The 21,153-nt window shown below is 42.3% G+C and overlaps 2 protein-coding genes across 2 annotated transcripts in view; one reads left to right on the top strand and one right to left on the bottom strand.

Annotated features, from left to right (window-relative positions):
* ME1 (malic enzyme 1) overlaps positions 1-5,189 on the top strand; it is a 224,529-nt gene extending 219,340 nt beyond the window's left edge. The window contains exons 13-14 of the mRNA XM_027551016.1: positions 44-142; positions 3,552-5,189. Of these exons, the coding sequence (XP_027406817.1) occupies positions 44-142; positions 3,552-3,719 (267 nt within the window). The 3' untranslated portion in view covers positions 3,720-5,189. The remainder of the gene's footprint in view (positions 1-43; positions 143-3,551) is intronic.
* Positions 5,190-15,512: 10,323 nt separating this feature from the next.
* Positions 15,513-21,148, bottom strand: RWDD2A (RWD domain containing 2A). The gene is made up of 3 exons (XM_027551015.1): positions 21,057-21,148; positions 19,821-20,050; positions 15,513-18,809 (listed from the first exon to the last, which is right to left on the bottom strand). The coding sequence occupies exons 2-3, from the start codon at positions 20,019-20,021 to the stop codon at positions 18,132-18,134; spliced, it is 879 nt and encodes a 292-aa protein (XP_027406816.1). The 5' UTR covers positions 20,022-20,050; positions 21,057-21,148; the 3' UTR covers positions 15,513-18,131.
* Positions 21,149-21,153: the final 5 nt, after the last annotated feature.

Genomic DNA, 21,153 nt, shown 5'->3' with positions numbered 1-21,153 from the left:
TATGATATGAAGTATTTTTTTTTGTCTTTATTTTTTTTTTAAGGTCATAGCTCAGCAAGTATCAGATAAACACTTGGAGGAGGGCCGGCTTTATCCTCCTTTGGACACCATTAGAGATGTTTCTCTGAAAATTGCAGAAAAGGTAAAACCACTGTGGTTCAAGTCTCATTGTTTTTCCTTCCTTCTATGGCTAAGTGTGCATATTTAGACAGTGAAACGGTAGTAAAAATGTACTTCCTTGAGACGTCTGTGTCCACTTCTTATGTCAGAAGTCAGAGAAATGAGGCATGGTGCCCTGACAGAGCGTAGAAAGTGTATTTGATCCTTCGGCATGGGTTGAATCTTTGATTCCCCTACCCTTCTTTTTCTCTCCCAGAATTGAAGTAATTCATCAGGCTTTCATTTCAGCTAAGCTTCCCCAACTTCACCCTTTATTGTTTGGTATTTTTCATATAACACTGTGATAGTCACCACAATATTGCAAGTATGATAGAGTGACGTTTAGGCCTTTAACCACCCAAGTCTCTGTGATATGCGACATCTTAAAAATCACAGTTGATTAAATTGGGCAGGAAGCAAAACAGTGAGAACAGAGAACTCAAAGCTGTTGAGGTGGCAGATGAACTCTTCAAGGAGATAGTCAAGAAGAACCATAATTTTCTGTAACTAAGATGAGAGAGAAATGGACTTTTTTGTAGGGTGGTTGTATTCATCTGCTAGGGCTGCCATAGTAAACTGCCACCAGCTGGGTGACTTACACAACAGAAATTAACTTTCTCACAGATCTGGAGGCCGGAAATCTAAGATGAAAGGGGTTGGCAGGTCCAGTTTCTTTGGAGGCCTCTCCTTGGTTTGTTGATGACCACCTTCTCACTGGGTCCTCTTGTGGCCTTTCTTCTGTGTGTGCCTATCCTTGGGGGCTCTCTGTGTGTCCGTATTTTCCGTTTTTACAAGAACTCCAGTCAGCTTGGGTTAGGGCTCACCCAAACGGTCTCATTTTAACTTAATTATCTCTCCAAAGACCTTGTCTCCAAATGCAGTCCCACTCTGAGTTACTGGAGGTTAAGGCATCACATTTTGGGGTAGCATAGTTCAGCCCACAGGAGTAGTCACATGTTGAAACTGGAATTTCTCAACCTCAGGCCTGTGCACATGACTCTCTGTGCACTGGGTAACTCTTTGTTGTGGGGGCTACTCAGGGATTATAGATGGTTTAGCGGCATCCCTGGTCCTTATTCACCAGACGCCAGTAGCCTCTGCAACAGATGTGACAGCTGAAGATGTCTCCAGACATTGCCAAATGTCCACTTGGAGGCAGAATTGCTCCTGGCTGAAAGTAAAAATTTATTAACAAATTTATCAAAACAGTCCCGCTTAGGATTCATACGTCATTATTTATCTTGTTGATTGAAAGTAAGTGCTTCAAAAACCAAGTAATCAAAACAAACAAACAAACAAAAAAAACCTTTAAATAATTCTGCTTGGTTATCTGTTCATGGAAGAGTATCCTCATGGTTTGTCCCAATTTGTCTCTACTAGTTTTAAACCCCTAATAGTTTGGATTATTAGTGCATGGAACATCACATTGTCATGTTAAGTTCCTTTTGAAGATTTCAATGAAAAGGAGTAGCATATGATCAGAGGAGAAAGTAAGATGATGAAGGACAGTAGGAGAGTACAAAGGACTCCGACATTTCTCCAGGCAAGAAGACTGGAGTGGGTAGCTATTCCCTTGAAATGGTTGAATTTTGTTGTCAGTGAATTGTAACTCAAGAATATCTGTTAAAACATAGTAATACCATCTCATAGGCACTCTGGAAAGTGGAAAATACCTGATATTCTACTTTTCTAATGCAAGTATTGTCATCCTTTATTTTGGTGTGTTTGGTTGCAGTCTTTTTTCATTGGGTTGCTTTCTTTTCTAACATCATTATAATAAGGTATAAGCATGTATTCACATACTTTGATTCCTATTTTTTATAAGCGTTTATCCATAATATAGCACAGTCTTTATAACTTTAATTTTTAAGAAATGCATAATTTTACATTGAGAAGAGATAATCATTCTAATATTCTTCAAAATCACACTTATTCAAATAAGTCTGTCATACAAACAGCTCTTTAAGAATTGCATTCTTAAAAAACTGGAGTGAATTAAAGAGCACATGGGGAGTGATTAATTTTGACAGTGGAATCCGTTTTTCTCAACACAGGGGAGGAGAAAATGTCAAGACATGGAGGAGATAGTTTGAGATGATGAGAAATTGAGAGTTTTCTCTGATTAGTTGGAATTTCCTCAGCAAAGTGAGGAGAATCAAATTGATACATGATGGGAAGGCAAGGTTTGAAATTGACTTGAGAGGAAGTGTTTTGTGTGTTTGTTTTTGAGTTTTAAAGAATAAAAGCATCATGTGTAACCATGTGGGACCAAGTAAAGTTAGGAAAAGTGTGACATGTCAGGCGACAACTATGAAAGGAGAAAGTGCTGAGGATCACCCTGGCCGGGGACTAGAATGGGGACTGTGACAGAAAGGCATGGAGACGAGGTTCTGTGACACCAGTCAGGCAGGGGGCGCGGAGACTGCCCCCGGAGCCCCACAGATTAGGGTGAGCGTCGCCTTAACTGTGGGATGAATAAAGAGATTCTGTAGGAGGCTCAAAATCGAGATTGCTCAAAGTGCAGGATATCTGAGTTCAAACTCTGTTTAAGGTATTGAGTTCAAGTTAACTATCAGGTCATTTCAAGGCTTTTAAGACTGACTCATCTGAGAAATTCTGGTAGGCTCACCCATGAGTAAATCTCTGGCAGCCACACTTTCCTTTGTTGCTGACATCATAGTCTCCTCTTGTTACATGATTGCCTTTTCACTTTATATCTTTGTGATCATGTGTTCTTATTATAATACATTGAAGTTTTTGGGAATAGGCAAGATGTAAATTATTTTAATCTTTTGAAATGGATATAAAATTTATTTTTTTATGGAGGTATAGTTGATTTACACTGTTGTATTAATTTCTGCTGTACAGCAAAGCAATGCAGTTTTATATATACACACACACATACACACACTTTCTTTTTTATATTCTTTTCTGTTATGGTTATCATATTCAATATAATTCCCTGTGCTCTGCAGTAGGACCTTGCTGTTTTTCTATCCTGTGTATACTGATAATACCTGACACCTGCTAACCTCAATCCCCTACTTCAGTCCTCCCCTTGGCGACCACAAGTCTGTTCTTTGTGCCCATGAGTCTGTTTCTCTTTCATAGATAGCTTCATTTATGTCAGGTTTTAGATTCTACATATAATTGGTATCATATGGCATATGTCTTTTTCTGACTTATTTCATGTAGTATGATAATCTCTAGTTGCATCCATGTTGTGGCAAATGGCATTATTTTGTCCTTTTTTTAATAGCTGGTTAGTATTCCATTGTGTTTATTTACTGTGTCTTTATCCATTCATCTGTTAATGAAATCAGATGAAAAGTTTCTGATGTGCTCATCATCACCTCTATTCATTAAAATAATTAATATTCTTTTATTTCTAGATTGTGAAAGATGCATACCAAGAAAAGACAGCCACAGTTTATCCTGAACCCCCAAACAAGGAAGCATTTGTCCGCTCTCAGATGTATAGCACTGACTATGACCAGATTCTACCTGATTGTTATCCTTGGCCTAAAGAGGCCCAGAAAATACAGACCAAACTTGACTAGTAGCATAATAGCTGACATTTCTAACTCCATTAATGAGGTCTTGAAGTCTTTCATGATTTTCAAAGATTGAAATCTTTTATAACGATTCATAATATGCTAGATTACAATAATTTTACTTTAACAACCTAAAAATTTACAGAAGAATATTAATATACTTTAGTGTGATTATCTCATTGAACAATTTGCTTCATTTACTTTCTGGTTATTTATGGTTTTCATCTTAATTATCTTTAAAAGCTATTGTAACTACCACTGAGAAACCCATCATTTTTATATAGGGAACTAAGGGGGAGTCCAAAATTAGTAATAAATTGATATGATCAGTATTAAAATCCATAATTCTTTTGTTGCTCACTTTATTAAAAATCGACTTAAAAGATTAAAATCAATTTAGGCATGGACGAACTTTCGCTAAAAACAGAAACAACACTTTGTTGCCTAGAGAAAAATAACTCCTCAGGTATTTTTATGCCAATCCTGGATTATATGTGCTCTTTTGATGCAACAGAATTCTAACATTTCTAAGAAAGATCATTGCTGTTTACAATGCCTCGTGCAGCCTTAGATTTTAATACTCTTTCGACATTATTCCGTCTCCTTAACACCGTGGTCCTCCATCAGAAATCCCTTCGTAAAAGCACCTTTCTTTCTCCCCGACCAATGCCCCGTCCTTCAGCCCTGCACGTTGCTGCTGGGCCCTCGCAGACCATGGCCCTGTCCTGAGGTTGGTGGCTTCAGCTGAGCACAGCCTGAGAAGTGGGCAGAGCAGAGAGAGTGGGGGCCATCTTGAGAAAGGGCTGCCTGTGGGGTCAACGTCTTCAGACACACATCTCCAGAGTCAAGGCAAGCGGGGTTCCCAACTGAGTAACCTGCCCAAGCGTCCCCTTGAGTAGCTCAGGTAATTAAGAGCTCATTGTGTTACAGCAAACTCACCTTCCTCTGAGTTTGAAGAAAATTTTGTCACCTCTTCCCTAATATCAGAAACCTTCTTTACATCAGATATTAAAGTATTCTAATGACTATCAGTAGTTACAGTCCAGAAATGAACGTTAATTTCAGGTTTTACTTTAGAAATTAATAAACCAGTGCAGACAAGTTAAAATTCTTAAGCTCAGGTACAATAACATTTACTATTTATTTACAGAATTATATGGAGACTTCTTGTTTTTGAAGTAAGGCTTTCAAGGAGTATAAGAAAATGTTCGGATAAACTGTAGTAATAAATGATTTCACTGAAAGTTACACAAATTGTTGTAGTAGAAGGGGTAGGGGTATTTCTGAAGGTAACGGTTAGTCAAGAATTGCCTCAATATAGTTATTTTGAAAAGATCTGGAATGCCTTTTCTAGTTTTCATCATTTCTTGTCTAGTTTTCATGTTGTCTTGTAGCTCTAACTAAATGTATTTACCTATGCAAATGATTTATTAAAGCACTAGAAAAAGCAAATGAATAAAATGAGGAAGTAATTGTCTTTTTCTCAAAATATTGTTACGCTTAAAAATGACAGTGCTGGGTTTTGGCAGTCATATGATTGAGAATTTTGAATTTTAAAAATATTCTAAGCTGATTTCACTTTGAACTTCATTCATTTAATACATGTGTGGTCATTTAGTACATGTTTGCTGTATACTGTTAACAGTGAGCTACTTCGTTATCCTCAGAGAAAGATAATGAAGCAAACATTGGATGATCAGGTACCATGTAGTCTGCATCCTTTATCTTATTTAATGAAGTCCTCACCATTCCCATATGAAGTAGATACTTTAACGTGCCATGTCCGCAGAGCTCATAAGTGAAGGAGGGGAACTCTGCATCCGTGTTTACCTTTCTCCATCGTCTGTTTTGCATCTGCCAGAGTACAGTCAGAACAGTACTGTCTGATAAAAAAAAAGAAAGTGGGACACATGAGTAATTTCTGTGGTCCTATAAGAAGAAATGAAATGAAGTCACTCAGTCGTGTCTGACTCTTTGCGACCCCATGGACTGTAGCCTACTAGGCTTCTCCATTCATGGGATTTTCCAGGCAAGAGTACCGGACTGGGTTGCCATTTCCTTCTCCAATAAAAAGAAGAAACAGGTAGAATTCATGTTCATGTATTTTATTGGAACCAATATATCCAGAATATTATGAAAAGAATTGAGATATTGTTATACATTTTTACATTTCTTTTTTATTTCTATCATTTATTTATTGTGCTGAGTTGATTGCAGGACTCAGAATCTTCGATCTTCATTGAGGGATGCAAGGTCTTTTCGTTGTGGGTGGGGTGGTTTTAGTTGCAGCATGTGGGATCTAGCTCCCTGACCAGGGATGGAACCCGGACCACCTGCATTGGAAGCGCGGTCTTAGCCACTGGACCACCAGGGAAGTCCCCCTATTTTTGCATTATTTTGTTCACACTAAGCCTCCAACATCCAGGTATATACATCAGAGTCATGAGAAACATATAGAACAGTGTAATAGAACAGCTCACAGACGGACGCCCTGAATAGTTACAAAAGTAGCACAAAAATCAGTACATAAAGAATGGTGTTCAGTAACCGGATTGGGACAGCCGACCTACTACATGGAGAAAATGGAAACTGGAGCCCTGCCTCACCCTATGTAAAAAGGAAGACTTCAGATGGATGAAAGACCTAAATACAAATGGTAAAAAATGTAAGTTAATAAAAATTGATGTAGCAATGTATCTTTGGTACCCTTCCCCCACTCCCATGCCACCTCCTGCCGGCCAAACACAAACATGAAGTGAAAAATGGATGGATTGCCTTATCTAAGGATAGGAAGGTTTTGCCTGGTAAGTGGGTGCTGCCATTTAACAGTATAAAGTGAAGAAATCGAGGACTGTGGAATAGGTTGATTGCTTTTACAGAGATGGACTCATAAACAGATAATTTAGGCTCAGGGGCTTAAATTCTCAGTTCTAGTCACTGTATCAGATCAGATCAGTCACTCAGTTGTGTCCGACTCTTTGCGACCCCATGAATTGCAGCACACCAGGCCTCCCTGTCTATCACCAACTCCTGGAGTTCACTCAGACTCACGTCCATCGAGTCAGTCATGCCATCCAGCCATCTCATCCTCTGTCGTCCCCTTCTCCTCTTGCCCCCAATCCCTCCCAGCATCAGAGTCTTTTCCAATGAGTCAACTCTTCTCATGAGGTGGCCAAAGTACTGGAGTTTCAGCTGTAGCATCATTCCTTCCAAAGAAATCCCAGGGCTGATCTCCTTCAGAATGGACTGGTTGGATCTCCTTGCAGTCCAAGGGACTCTCAAGAGTCTTCTCCAACACCACAGTTCAAAAGCATCAATTCTTCGGTGCTCAGCCTTCTTCACAGTCCAACTCTCACATCCATACATGACCACTGGAAAAACCATAGCCTTGACTAGACAAACCTTTGTTGGCAAGATAATGTCTCTGTTTTGAATATGCTATCTATGTTGGTCATAACTTTCCTTCCAAGGAGTAAGCGTTTTTTAATTTCATGGCTGCCGTCACCATCTGTAGTGATTTTGGAGCCCAGAAAAACAAAGTCTGGCACTGTTTCCACTGTTTCCCCATCTATTTCCCATGAAGTGATGGGACCAGATGCCATAATCTTCGTCTTCTGAATGTTGAGCTTTAAGCCAACTTTTTCGCTCTCCACTTTCACTTTCATCAAGAGGCTTTTGAGTTCCTCTTCACTTTCTGCCATAAGGGTGGTGTCATCTGCATATCTGAGGTTATTGATATTTCTTCCAGCAATCTTGACTCCAGCTTGTGCTTCTTCCAGTCCAGCGTTTCTCATGATGTACTCTGCATATAAGTTAAATAAGCAGGGTGACAATATACAGCCTTGACGAACTCCTTTTCCTATTTGGAACCAGTCTGTTGTTCCATGTCCAGTTCTAACTGTTGCTTCCTGACCTGTATAAACTCTAGGGAAAAAAAATGCCTTTTTTTCTAATTAACTTATTTTTTATTGAAGGATAACTGCTTTACAGAATTTTGCTGTTTTCTGTCAAACCTCAACATGAATCAGCCATAGGTATACATATATCCCCTCCCTTTTGAAACTCCTTCCCATCTCCTTGCCCATCCCACCCCTCTAGGTTGATACAGTGCCCCTGTTACTTGCTATAAGACTGAAACAACAGAAACCCAAAATCATAGGTCATCCTGCTGGTTGCCAAATTTTAAGAGGAGTTGCATTCACAACCTCACCAGGACTCTTATGTGAAACTAAAGAGTATTGACCAGGACACAGGAGGATGTTGATTTGGACTGGGGATCTCTGGGTAGGGGATTTGGAGGACTTGTAATACTCTAAACCAGGCTTGAGTTCTGACCATCCTGTGTCCCAGGAGACCCCTCACTCCCAGGCAAACCAGGACAGTTGGCAAGTCCTTCCTTGCTCATCAGCATGGGAGCTCTTCTGCCTACAGAGGTTGTAAATGCCTTGTGTGAAGAGCCCGTAACAACCTCACTCCATCCCCTCTTCCTCCTCCCGGGTGATGTCTCATATCTCCATAGGCATCATTTAGAGACCAGCATGGAGAGGAGCTGTGGTGGATACAATTAGAAAGGCAAACCCAGGAGGAGAAGACTCACAACAAAAAAAGTCTAGACTTTGCTCATTTATATTGCCAAAATCTCAGGAATTCTGAAAATGTTCTGAGGATGGAACAGTGTTATTTGGGATTGGGCCGACTTCATGGAGGGCTTCCCAGGTGGCTCAGTGGTAAAGAACCAGCCTGCCAATGCAGGAGCCACAGGAGACGTGGGTTCGATCACTAGGTCAGGAAGATCCCATGGAGGAGGAAATGGCAACCCCCAGTATTCTTGCCTGGAGAATCCCATGGACAAAGGAGCCTGGCTGGCTACAGTCCATAGGGTCATAAAGAGTTGGACACAACTGAGTGACAACACACACGCACACAGACTTGATAAATGGGGTGCACCGACTGCAGATCCTGCATTTAATGTGCTGCCTTGAGCAGCTGAAAATGCCTCTGCTTGTTGGTTTAGTTGACTGAAATGTAGACTTGACAATGATGCACACTAAATGAAATTGAGAACATGAATATTCCTTGAAATAATATAAAGGGATTCAAAGTTTACAAAGATAGGATTATATGAGTAGATTTGCAGTGGGCAAATCTGACAATTTCAATCCTAATGATCCCCTAAGTCTCCCAAGAAGACCTATTGGTGACCCTCCTTTCACTAAAGTCGAGATATAGACTGATGAAGGGATTAGTAGCGTCAATGAAAAGCATTTTAAAAAATCAAGGTATATTTAATATGTAACATATTAGTTTCAGGTTTACAAGGTAATGTGATATTTATATATTGCAAGATGGTCACCACAATAAATCACCATAGCTAGTTACAAACTTTTTTTCTTGTGATAAGAACTTTTAAAATTGTATTCAGTTCAGTTCAGTCACTCAGTCGTTTCCAACTCTTTGCCACCCCATGAATCGCAGCACACCAGGCCTCCCTGTCCATCACCAACTCCCAGAGTTCACCCAGACTCACGTCCATCGAGTCAGTGATGCCACCCAGCCATCTCATCCTCTGTCATCCCCTTCTCCTCCTGCCCCCAATCCCTCCCAGCATCAGAGTCTTTTCCAATGAGTCAACTCTTCACATGAGGTGGCCAAAGTAGTGGAGTTTCAGCTTTAGCATCATTCCTTCCAAAGAAATCCCAGGGCTGATCTCCTTCAGAATGGACTGGTTGGATCTCCTTGCAGTCCAAGGGACTCTCAAGAGTCTTCTCCAACACCACAGTTCAAAGGCATCAATTCTTCGGCGCTCAGCCTTCATCTTTCAAATATACAATATTATTAACTACAGTCATTATGTGCTATGCTAAGTAGCTTCAGTCATGTCCAACTCTTTGCTACCTCATGGACTGTAGTGTGTCAGGCTCCTAAGTCCATGGGATTTTCCAGACAAGAATATTGGAGTGGGTTGCCATACCCTCCTCCAGGGAGTCTTCCTGACTCAGGGATCGAACCCACATCTCTTAAATCTTCTGCATTGGCAGCTGGGTTCTTTACCAACAATGCTATTAAATCCCCATGACTTACGACTGATCATTCATACTTTTTGACCCCTTCACCCATTTTGCCCACTCCTCCATCCCCTGTATCTGGCAATGACCAACCTGTTCTGTGTATTTGTGAGCTTGTCTTTTTTTTTTGGATTCCATATATAAGTGAGATTACAGGATATTTGTCTTTTTCTAACTGACTTATATCACTTAGTATAATGCCCCTGAAGTCCATCCTGTTGTTGCAAATGGTAAGATTTTGTTTTTTTTAATGGGGTGTGTGTGTTTTCTTTACCCATTGCATACTTACATGTCTTGGTTGTAGTGCATATTACTGCAATAGGGCAGCAAACTAGTTTTTATTTTCCTCAAATACTGAGAAATGGGATTGCTGGATCTTTGGTGGTTCTATTTTTAATGACTTTAGGAACCCGTGTACTTTTTCCATAGTGATTGTACCTACCAGTTTACATTCCCCTAGCAGTGCACAAAGGTTCCCTTTTCTGCACGTTCTTACCAACATGTTTTATTTCTTGTCTTTTTGATTATAGCTGTTCTAATGTGTTATCTCATTGTGGTTTTGGTTTGCGTTTCCCTGATGATTGGTGATGCTGAACATCTTTTCATGTACTTGTTAGCCATCTGTATATCTTCTTTGGAAAACTGTATTCAAATCTTCTGCCCATTTTGAAATCAGATTTTACTTATGAGTTGAGTTCTTTATATGTTTTGAATATTAGCCCCTTTTCAGATATGTACTTTGCAAATATTTTCTCTCAGTAGGTTGCCTTTACATTTTGTTGATGGCTTTCTTTGCTGTTAAGACCTTTTTAGTTTGATATAGTCCCACTTCATCATTTTTACTTTTGTTGACTATGCTTTTGGTGCCAAACACAAATATCATTGCCAAAATTGATGTTAAAGAGCTTAGCACCTGTTTTCTTCTAGTTTATGGACTTTAGGTCTTTCATTCAAGTCTTTAATCCATTTTGAGTTAATTTTTGTGTATAGTGTAAGATAGTGGTCTAGTATTTTTTCTTTTGCATGTGACTGTCCAGTTTTCCTAATAGCATCTGTTGGGAAGACTATCCTTTTGCCATTGTATATTCTTAGCTTCTTTGTCATAAATGATCATATATGTGTGGATTTCTTGGCTCTCTTAATCTGTTCCACTGATCTATGTGTGTGTTTTTATGCCAATACCACACTGTTTGTTTATTCATCTATTTAGTTGTTTGTCTGCATCAGATCTTAGTTGCATCACACAGGATGTTCATTGCATCATGCAGGATATTTTGTTGCAGCATATGGACTCTCTACTTGTAGCCTGCGAGCTTCAGTAGTTGTGGTATGTGGGTTCTCTGGTTGTGGTATTCAGGCTCCAGAGCACGTGGGCTTCGGTAGTTGTGGCGTGTAGGCTGTCTACTTGTGGCACACGGGTTCAGTAGGTGTGGTGCACAGACTTAGTTGCTCTGAGGTATGTGGGATTGTAGTTTCCTATTAAAGGATAAAACCTGCATCCCCTGCATTGCAGTGTGGATTCTTAGCTACTGGACCACCAGGGAATTCCCCATACTGTTTTGATTACTGTAGCTTTGTAGTATACTTTGAAATCAGGGAGTGTGATGTCTCCAGTTTTGTTCTCTCAAGAGTGCTTTGGTTATTCAGAGTCTTTTATCATGCTCTACAGATTTGAGGATTGTTTTTTCTATATCTCTGAAAAATGTTATTGTAATTTTGATAGGAATTGAATCTGTAGATTGCTTTGAGTAGTATGGACATTTTAATAATATTATTTTTCCTAATGAGCATATAATATCTTCACACTTATTTGTGTCATCTTCAGTTTCTTTCATCAGTGTCTTATAGTTTTCAGTGTACAGGTCTTTACCTCATTGGTTAAATTTATAGCTAGGTATTTTATTCTTTTTGGTACAATTATATGTGGGATTGTTTTCTTGATTCTTCTGATAATTCATTATTAGTGTATAGAAATACAACAGAATTTGTGTACTGATTTTGTACCCTGAAACTTTATTTCTTTATTCTAAAATTATTTTGTAGGGTCTCTAGGATTTTCTATATTTAATATCATGTCATCTGCATTTCAGAGAAGGTGATGGCACCCCACTTCAGTACTCTTGCCTGGAAAATCCCATGGACGGAGGAGCCTGGTGGGCTGCAGTCCATGGAGTCGCGAAGAGTCAGACACGACTGAGCAACTTCACTTTCACTTTTCACTTTCATGCATTGGAGAAGGAAATGGCAACCCACTCCAGTGTTCTTGCCTGGAGAATCCCAGGGACGGGGGAGCCTGGTGGGCTGCTGTCTCTGGGGTTGCACAGAGTCGGACAAGACTGAAGTGACTTAGCAGCAACAGCAGCATCTGCATAGAGACAGTTTTACTTTTTACTTTCCAATTTGGATGTCTTTTATTTCTTTTTCTTGACTAATTGCTCTAGCTAGGACTTCCAATGCTTTGTTGAACAAAAATGACAAGAGTGGGCGTCCTTGTCTTGTTACTGATCTTAGAGGAAAAGCTTTCAGATTTTCCCCATTGAGTATAAATGATGTTAGCTATGGGCTTGTCATATATGCCTTTATGATGTTGAGATATGTTTCCCTGATACCCACTTTGTTGAGAGTTTTTAATAGATATTAAATTTTGTCAAATGCCTTTCCCGCATCTATTTGAAATGATCATTTGATTTTATATCCTTCATTTGGTAATATGACTGTATCACATTGATTGACATTCTGATGTTGAACCATCCTTGCATCCCTGGAATAAATCCTGCTTGATCATTGTATATGATCCTTTTAATGCTTTGTTGAATCTAATTTGCTAATATTTTATTGGGGACATTAAAAGCATTTTAATGACTCTTCTCTATAAGCTGGGAATTGCTATAGTTAAAAGGAGCTCTTTATTTCAATAGAGACATCAGAATCTTGGGGCTACTAGATGCTTAAAAGCAGCACTTTGCAGCAAATAACAACTGGAGACAAAGGGTACTAACCAGGACAGTGTAATAAGTATAGTTGGGCCTACAGAAATCTTTGGCGGTCGCCAGTAAATCACAGGCTCCCAGAGCCAGAAATGATGCTGAAAAAATTGAACAACTAGGACAGCACAGGTCTTGATCTAGAAAAATGGGTGCTGGTGTATACAACTGATACAGCTGCAGTAATGCATATCAACTGAACAGCAAGTTGCATGCTAAGTTGCCTTAGTCGTGCCCGATAGTCGTGCCCAACTCTTTGGTGACCCTATGGACTTAGCCCTCCAGGCTCCTCTGTCCATGGGATTTTCCAGGCAAGAATACTGGAGTGGGTTGTCATGCCCTCCTCCAGGGAATGTTTCCAACCCAGGGATTGAACCCACATCTCCTGCACTGGCAGGCAGGTTCTTTACTACTAGTGTCACCTGTGAAGCCCAGTTGAATATTAAATTGGCTTTGGCCAAAAAATGGGGGCAGCCCACATAAGCGGTATGTATAACAACAACAGCAGAAAAGCGGGATCAGAGCCACCAAGATAGTGTCAAGGCCCTCACTAAACTTACATGCACAGACATGAATGAAAGACCTCTACGGTGAAGAACTCTGTAATCTCATAAATATGTTTCCAAAATCTACCTTTGAGGCTCCATTTACTAGGATTTTCTGCATTGCAGAAAGATAGATGTGCTTAGTCACTTTAGTCATGTCCAACTCGTTGCCACCCCATGAACTGTAGCTCACCAGGCTCCCCGCTCTATGGGATTTTTGCAGCAAGAATACTGGAGGGGGTTGCCATTTCCTTCTCCAGGAGATCTTCCCAATCCAGGGATCAAACCTATGTCTCCTCCATCTCCTACACTGCAGGTGGATTCTTTAGTGCCGAGCCACCAGGGAAACCCTAACCACTAGGCATTTTGGAAATCATCTGGCAACAGCTCTGAAGCCAGGATGGTCTATGAGATAAAGCATATGCTATATGAATGAATCCATTGTCTAGTTATTTTCACAGTGAAGAGTTAGAATTGATTTCTTCATCATCTAAGGCAACAACCCCACACTGGATCCATGATGCATCAGTTCACTTCAGTTGCTCAGTCGTGTCTGACTCTTTATGATCCCATGAACTGCAGCATGCCAGGCCTCTCTGTCCATCACCAACTCTGAGTTTACTCAAACTCATGTCCATTGAGTCAGTGATGCCATGCAGCCATCTCATCCTCTGTCCTCCCCTTCTCCTCCTGCCTTCAATCTTTCCATGATGCATAGAATAAGAGTTATTCTGGCTGGAGTACCAAATGATTCACCAAGATAAATCCTACTATCAAAAGCTTTAAAAGAAACATAGGTGTGATTCTTATCATGTCCAGACTTAAATGATCTTTGGCATGTGTAAGAGACAGATAGGGCTTTAAGAATGACAGCATTATGCTCATTAATCAGATTGTAATTCTAACTGTAGCAGTTGTCAAACAGGTTATCTTTCTTGGAGCAAATCAGTAGGTAGATATTTTGGCCAGCACATTTTTTGTTTTGTCTTTATTCCAGTAAGGAGAGGACACCTGTAGCAGCAGTTTTTGATAACCAACATTAAAGATTGTCAGAGAAGGCAATGGCACCCCACTCCAGTACTCTTGCCTGGAAAATCCCATGGACGGAGGAGCCTGGAAGGCTGCAGTCCATGGGGTCCCTGAGGGTCGGACACGACTGAGCGACTTCACTTTCACTTTTCACTTTCATGCATTGGAGAAGGAAATGGCAACCCACTCCAGTGTTCTTGCCTGGAGAATCCCAGGGATGGTGGAGCCTGGTGGGCTACTGTCTATGGGGTCGCACAGAGTCGAACACAACTGAAGTGACTTATCAGCAACAGCAGCAGTGTTCCATTAACTTTCTGTGTGCCATTATATAATTCTTGATACTAGACCTTGATCATCTCATTATACAGGGCATCATGCTGGACTAACACATTGATGATATGTGCTCATAAGACCTAGAGCACAGGTGTCATCGCTTCTCTGGATACCTGCTACGATACATCAGGCTGGACAGTAGAAGATAAATCCCATGAAAGCACAAGAGCCTGCCACCTCAGCCAGCTTTGTGCTGGTCCAGTTTCCTGGTGTGTTGGAATATTCCGGCCATAGTGAAGAGAAAATCTTGTGCTCTATTTCACCTACAACTAAGGCGGACCCTCGGTGTTTGGTGGCTTTCTTTGAATTTTATGTGCAGTGCTCCAGCCCATTTATGGGTTGATCCAAATGCTTCTAGATTTGACTGGGCTCAGGAAAAAAAGACCTCTCCAGCTGATTCAGGTTGCAGGGAAACATGGTTCTACCATGTGGACCCTATGAGGGAGATCCAGTGGGCTGAGAATTTTGAGTAAATTAGGATTTTATATAAAATCAGGATTTTTGAGCAAACCACATTCCCTTCAGAAAATACCTATTCTTTCAACTTAGTACTGGGCCCACTTGAAGTGAAAGAAAATTGTCCTGCTCAAGAGTGTTATATGAAGGCCTCAGGTAGGCTCCTGCAAAGCCTTCTCAAGTTCTCAGAAGGATAGCTTGTAAGCAGTCAAACAGGAACTCAAGTTCACAGGCAACATATTTCTGCTTTAATATAGCAATGTTTTTGAAGTCCTTGTGTTATGATGTGTCAGCTCATCAGACCCACTCTTCAATCCATTATGCGAGTATCCTCTGTCCTTAGCCTAACAAAATAGACCAGCAAGGAATGAAAAGCAGAGAACAAACTTGAAGAAAAACTGATTTAATTTAGTAAGCTTTAAAAAGACACAAGCATGTATAACGAGCATTCTTTCCAAATAAACATTTTAAACATATATGTATACAGTATCAGGATTCCTGAATTACAAGCAACAGAGGCTGATTCTGACTCCAGAAAAAAAGGGGGCAGATGTTAGGTGTTAATAGCTCACAGGTGGTTTTGGTCAACTGAGCATTCCATAGGCCAGGAAGGAGGATGGCATTAGGGATTCTAGCAGCAAGAGTTCAAAACCATCTCTCCAGGAGACTGCCAGCTGGATTCCAGTCACTTCCCCAGGGAAGGGGAGTTTCCTTAGTGTAAGAGTGTGTGTGTGTGTGTAAAGAGGTACCCGCTCCTATGAGGCTGGGCATACAAACCAGCAGTGTATCTACTCTAGAATACCTACAAAGCTGAGTTTTGAATTATCATTACATAAAACATATATATTTCTATAAAATCTACCTTTCTATTATTAGTGCTTCTGCGACAGTTGGATGGCATCACCGATGAAATGGACATGAACTTGGGCAAACTCCGGGGGATGGTAAGGGACAGGGAATCCTGGCATGCTGCAGTCCATGGGGTTGTGAAGAGTTGGACATGACTCGGTGACTGAACAGTATTAGTGCTTCTGATAGGGGGAAAAAAAAAAAACAACAACATTGGTACATGCTTCTATTTGACATGTCAAAGTAGGTCCTGAAAAACGATCATCAGAAATAGCTCCAGGAGCAGTAAAGTGTTCAAAAACCAGACTTTATTCCCTTCATTTGAATTATGTATGATTTTTTTTTCATATTCTTTAAACTTACCTTTCTGTGACTACTTTAGCTCATTTAATCACAGAAAACACTGAGTGGCTTAGGCACATATTAGATGAATGGCACCTATTACTGTCTCAGTTCAAAGGGGAAAAAGTTAACAATTAACATCTGTTTAGGGCCTGAACCCTGTGAACGCTGATTATGCTTCTTGATGGCTCTGGGGAGACGACATGGGAAGCCGACTCCTATGCTGTGTTGTTCTCAGTCCTGGTAAAGACTGAGGAATGAGTCTTTGGCAATGTCAGTCCTACTTCTTCCCTTCGTACACAGGGAAAATGAGTCCCAGCCATGTGCAAAGCCACGATTAAAACACGAACGGGCAAGCTGGATGAGCAGCAAGGCAGGCCCACGACAAGAGTCTTGGTGTGAGCGTCCGAGTTGCGCCCTGAAAGGAAACTGATGAGCTGAGTAGAGCTCAGGCAGGACAGAGTGGACCCCATTCCCAGGCCTCATGGTCAGGAGACTCAGCTTAGTGCAGGGTCTGCTATCTGTCACGTCCTGGCCCTGCCCGAGGACACGTGTCTGCATCCTGGACACAGAGGAAAACCAGACACTGGAATGGACTGTTTCACCAAAGATTCTATACGCGCCGCCAGCACACGCAGCAATTTTGGCATCTAACAGCATCCCGAATGGGGAGTGAGGCATTCCATCCATGTCACTGAATCTCAGCCCCCAACTCTGGGGACTGAGGGGTATCCTTACAGAGGACACATCCTTAGGGGACCAGGGTATATCAGTGGAGTGCCTGTGACCCAGCAGGAGAATGGAATGCTCCCTGGGAAAGGGCAGTAGTAAAGAGAGACCAAGACCAGGAAACCAGAGAAAGCTGAGTAGAGATAGCTCAGGAATGTCCTTCACCGCAGGTGAGACTCCTAGAAATTCCTGGCCAGGGGTAGATGCCTTGTAATAAAAAGGTTCGGTAAGAGCTGCGTAAACAGGGGCTATTATCATTAAAATACATTCATTTTAACGAAGGCTGGTGAAGACTGTGGAGCTTGAAATTTTCAGAAGACATGGTGGTGACGTCACTTTTGTCCTCTAGGAAGCAGACGGTGAAGGGCCATCCACAACAATGCCCTTGGCCCACAGGACGATGCAAACTGGCACAGGGAAGAAGACCCAAGTGCACAACCTGTGGGACCCGGTGTGGGCAAGAAACCATATTTGGTTCTGTGGAGAAGAACCCAACCAAGAATATTGGTGCATGATCCTTCGTATTATGACTCAGCCGATGCAAACAACACAGGGCACAGCGTCACCGCTGTTAGTTAGCATTTGGTTTTACTAAAAGGAAAAACCCCACATAGAAGAGTTTAAGTTAAAGAAACGTGTAAACACGTGTTCTTAGTTGCTATTTTCAACTTGACTGAGAAAAATGTGTGGCGTCCCCTGCCTGCTAGTGACAGGAAAAGGAGAAATGTTAATATTTATGAGTTCATAGCTGCAGTTTGACCACTGCCATTCAGCTGGGCTTTGAAAACTCCTTTTTAATCAAATTAGCTTCATTGGTTAGACTGACTGGTTTTTATTAGTTTACCGTGAAATAGTTTTCAATTAACATAAGAACACAGAGGTAACATCGCCATCACACTGTTATAAAGTTAAAAGGCTTATGTGTTTGTTTCAATACCAGGGTAAAATACTGGAGCTAGGTTTCCCCACCGATGATGCTAACCAGCTACTAGTCCTTTTATTTTGCTCTTATTAATAGAAATATAACTTAGTGAGCTTAAGTTATAGCTAATGTAGGCCTCTTCATAGAGGCCTCTTCATAGCTTCCTAGGAGTCAGAACTTTTGCTTTCAATACCAAATAATATCTGGAAAACATGCTCACTTTTGTGTTTTTTGAGAAATTCCAAGAACTGGCCCAGATTCATGTGATAGTCATTCCTCAAGCCGTAGTCACCGTGGGCCTCAAGGAGTAATTCTTCAAAAGAATGGAAAAGGCGCAGGTCTTGCCCATCTCCTTCTGTTTCCATACTCTCCGCATGCTTGCAGGAAATGTGCTTCCAGTTGGGGTACCTGATTGTGTGCCAGAATTCCTCACAGTGCTCTTTGAAGCCCTCCACACAGATTATCCCTGGCTTTCCTGTCATGCAAAATCCTGTCACGTCCAACCTTTTCCCGACCTCCAGGATCTTTTTCCGGAGGTCCTGCTGATATATATGGTGACTGTAGATCCACATCCGGAGGAAGGTGTTCTTGACTGGCTTTGCTTGTGTCGATGGTTCGTCCACGAGCTTTCTGTTCAGGAAGTAGGAGGCACTGTTGTCCTGTAACCACTGGATGGCCGCGCACACACAGAGCTCCCCTGGATCAAAAGTCCCGATGTAGGAAGTGAGGCCTTTGTTGAGAAGCAGCTGCTGCTGTCTGTCAAGTTCTGGAGACCGTGCAAACATCTGTAGTGCTACATAGGGGTAGCTGTGAGGCATGGTTACTTGCAAGTCAATTTTCACCTTAAAATGAAAAGCAAATAGATTTAAGTACCGTGAAATCACATAAGCTAGTTTATCAATGGCCACTGCATGATTCTGATCAAGGTATCAACAATAGTTACTGCTTCTGTTACGTGTGTCAGCTGTGTGCCAGACACTGCACAACTTTACAAACACAATTTTGCACAAACTCCTTCCATTGATGCATTCCTTCCTTCCAATATTCATCAAACACCGAGCATGTGTCAGGTACCCTATGTTGAAAAAAATATTTCAAGGTATTTCTTCTTCACAAGAAGCTAGACATTAGTTCTGTCCTTCATGAAGTCTAGAGCCTAGTGAAGGGGGCAGACATTAAACAAACCATTACATGCAGCAAGTATTTCATTGCAAAGGTGAGAAGCATGGCCATGGAAGAGTAGAGGGATCCACTGAAATGTGTGACCAGAGGGGCTACACGAGGTCTGGGGAGCCAGGGAGTCTCCCCTGAAGGAATGATGACCCAAGGCTGAGTAAGTAAATAACAGGGGTTCTCAAATGCCTGGACCACTTGTTACATGGGCGATGCTAACACTGTTGGAGATAAACAGATCAGAAAATGAAGGTCAATTCATTTTCAGAATTTAGATTTTCCACCTGTATTTGCTTTCAGGGTCATGGTGCCACCAAAGAAACAGTCATTCACTCCTTAAAAACAGTGCTGCCAAAAAGACAACATTTAGATCTGGGGAAATCATAACGTATGTACAAGATAGTCCATACTACAGTAGCAGGACTGGTTAAACTGGACAAGTGACAGAATAATGGCACTGTAAAAACCAGGCATATTGGTTTAAATGGTAAGTAGATGTATGTAAAATTCAAGATCTTTATTGGAGACAACTAACATCCCATATTTTCCTTTCAAACAAGTAAAGGAAATATGCATCTGGAATATTCTCTATCTGCTTCTTGGAGAGGAAGCTCAGGCTCCACGTGTTTTCAATAAAATCCGGGAACCTGGCAACAAGGAAAACAACTCAGGGCACCTACCTTGGGCTCCTCGATCTGCAGGGTGATCACAAATTCGATTTTTGGTGGCAAGGCCTCCCTTATGCCGTCCAAGTATCTCTTTATGTTCGTCAGGGCATTGACATCTTCAAGTTTTACTTCTCCTTGGTTAGGAAACATAGAAAACAGCATTTCCATCTCCAGCAGCTGAAGCTGAAGGCATTCCTTCATTGAAGCCGACATGCTGACTCGAAATCAACCTGCCAGGAAAACTGGAAAGGCCCAGGGACACTAGGTTTGTCAACGTCGGCGGTGTCCAGGGAAATTCCCCGCAGTTCCCTTTCCGTGGTAGCGGCTCTGCAGGAGCGCTATTACGCACCGAGAGCTATGGGCACAAAGCCGGACACTTACACTCTTCCGCTTTATTTCCTGACCCCCAGATCTAGCATACACATCTCCCAAAATGTGTCGTTAAAATTCAGATTCTCTTTTCCCCCGCCGCCCCCGGTTCCGATCTGGGTCCAGGTATCTGGATTTTCAACAAGTGTTCGGAGTTATCCCGTTGCAGATGGCTGGCAAGCACCACCTGCGGACACTGCAAGCTTGAATTCTGGGAAGGGCGAGGGGCCCAGCTTCCAAATCCCACCAAGGTGTGCGGCTTGGGCGGCGGTGTCCGCAGCGACCAGAGAGGTCCGCAGTATCGGCGAGGCAAGGCTTAGGATCCCCGGGCTCCGGGGTCTTCTAGGCCCGCCGCGCTCCACGCCAGTTTCAGACCCTGCGGCCTCTGCGCCACGGACCCCTGCCCGGTGGGCCTTTCGCCTGTCGCAGGAGCCACCCCAGACCGGGACAGCAAATGTGAGTCCCGATGATTTGGATCCTCTTGGCTTGTGCCCCCAGGGGTTCCAGCTTAATGAGAGGGGTCGTCCAGGTAAATAAAACGACGTTTAATGCCAGCTGGCGGGGAGGGGAGGAGCGGCTCGAGAAAGATTCCCAGAATAAAACGTTTGGGAGATGAACCTCGAGAGTAGAGAAGGGGCATGCGGGGCGCCGAGTGGCGCTCACTGGGGCTGGGACCACCTTGTTAGAGGCCCCGTTTCGGGGCTGGTACCCTCTTCCCACTCAGGATCACTCGGAACCCCGGCTTCCCAGGAACGTGGGCCTGTCACCCTCTGAGACCCGAATTTGGAGTCAGGGGCTGCGTTTGTTTTTGGCCCGTCGCAGCGCTCTGAGGGCCTGTGACCCTCAGCCCCAACCCCCGGGCCACCGCGGGGGCCTCACCCTTCCTGGTCATTCAAAGGGAAACAGCCCCAAACCCTCTCGCAACCTCGCAACGCGGCTCCGCAGTTCCGCAGGCGCGAGCCGCGCGTGACGGGCG

This window comes from Bos indicus x Bos taurus, chromosome 9 (assembly GCF_003369695.1).
Source record: "Bos indicus x Bos taurus breed Angus x Brahman F1 hybrid chromosome 9, Bos_hybrid_MaternalHap_v2.0, whole genome shotgun sequence".
Lineage (NCBI taxonomy): Eukaryota > Metazoa > Chordata > Mammalia > Artiodactyla > Bovidae > Bos > Bos indicus x Bos taurus.
The sequence above is the reverse complement of the archived record's forward strand: the minus strand, read 5'-3'. Positions and strand labels throughout refer to the sequence as shown.

Bases quoted from the DNA above. Each gene is read 5' to 3' on its own strand.
- RWDD2A (XM_027551015.1), bottom strand. From the start codon at position 20,021: ATGTCGGCTTCAATGAAGGAATGCCTTCAGCTTCAGCTGCTGGAGATG. The intron at 18,810-19,820 runs GTAGGTGCCCTG...TTTCATTTTAAG, and splicing joins TGCAGATCGAGGAGCCCAAG to GTGAAAATTGACTTGCAAGT.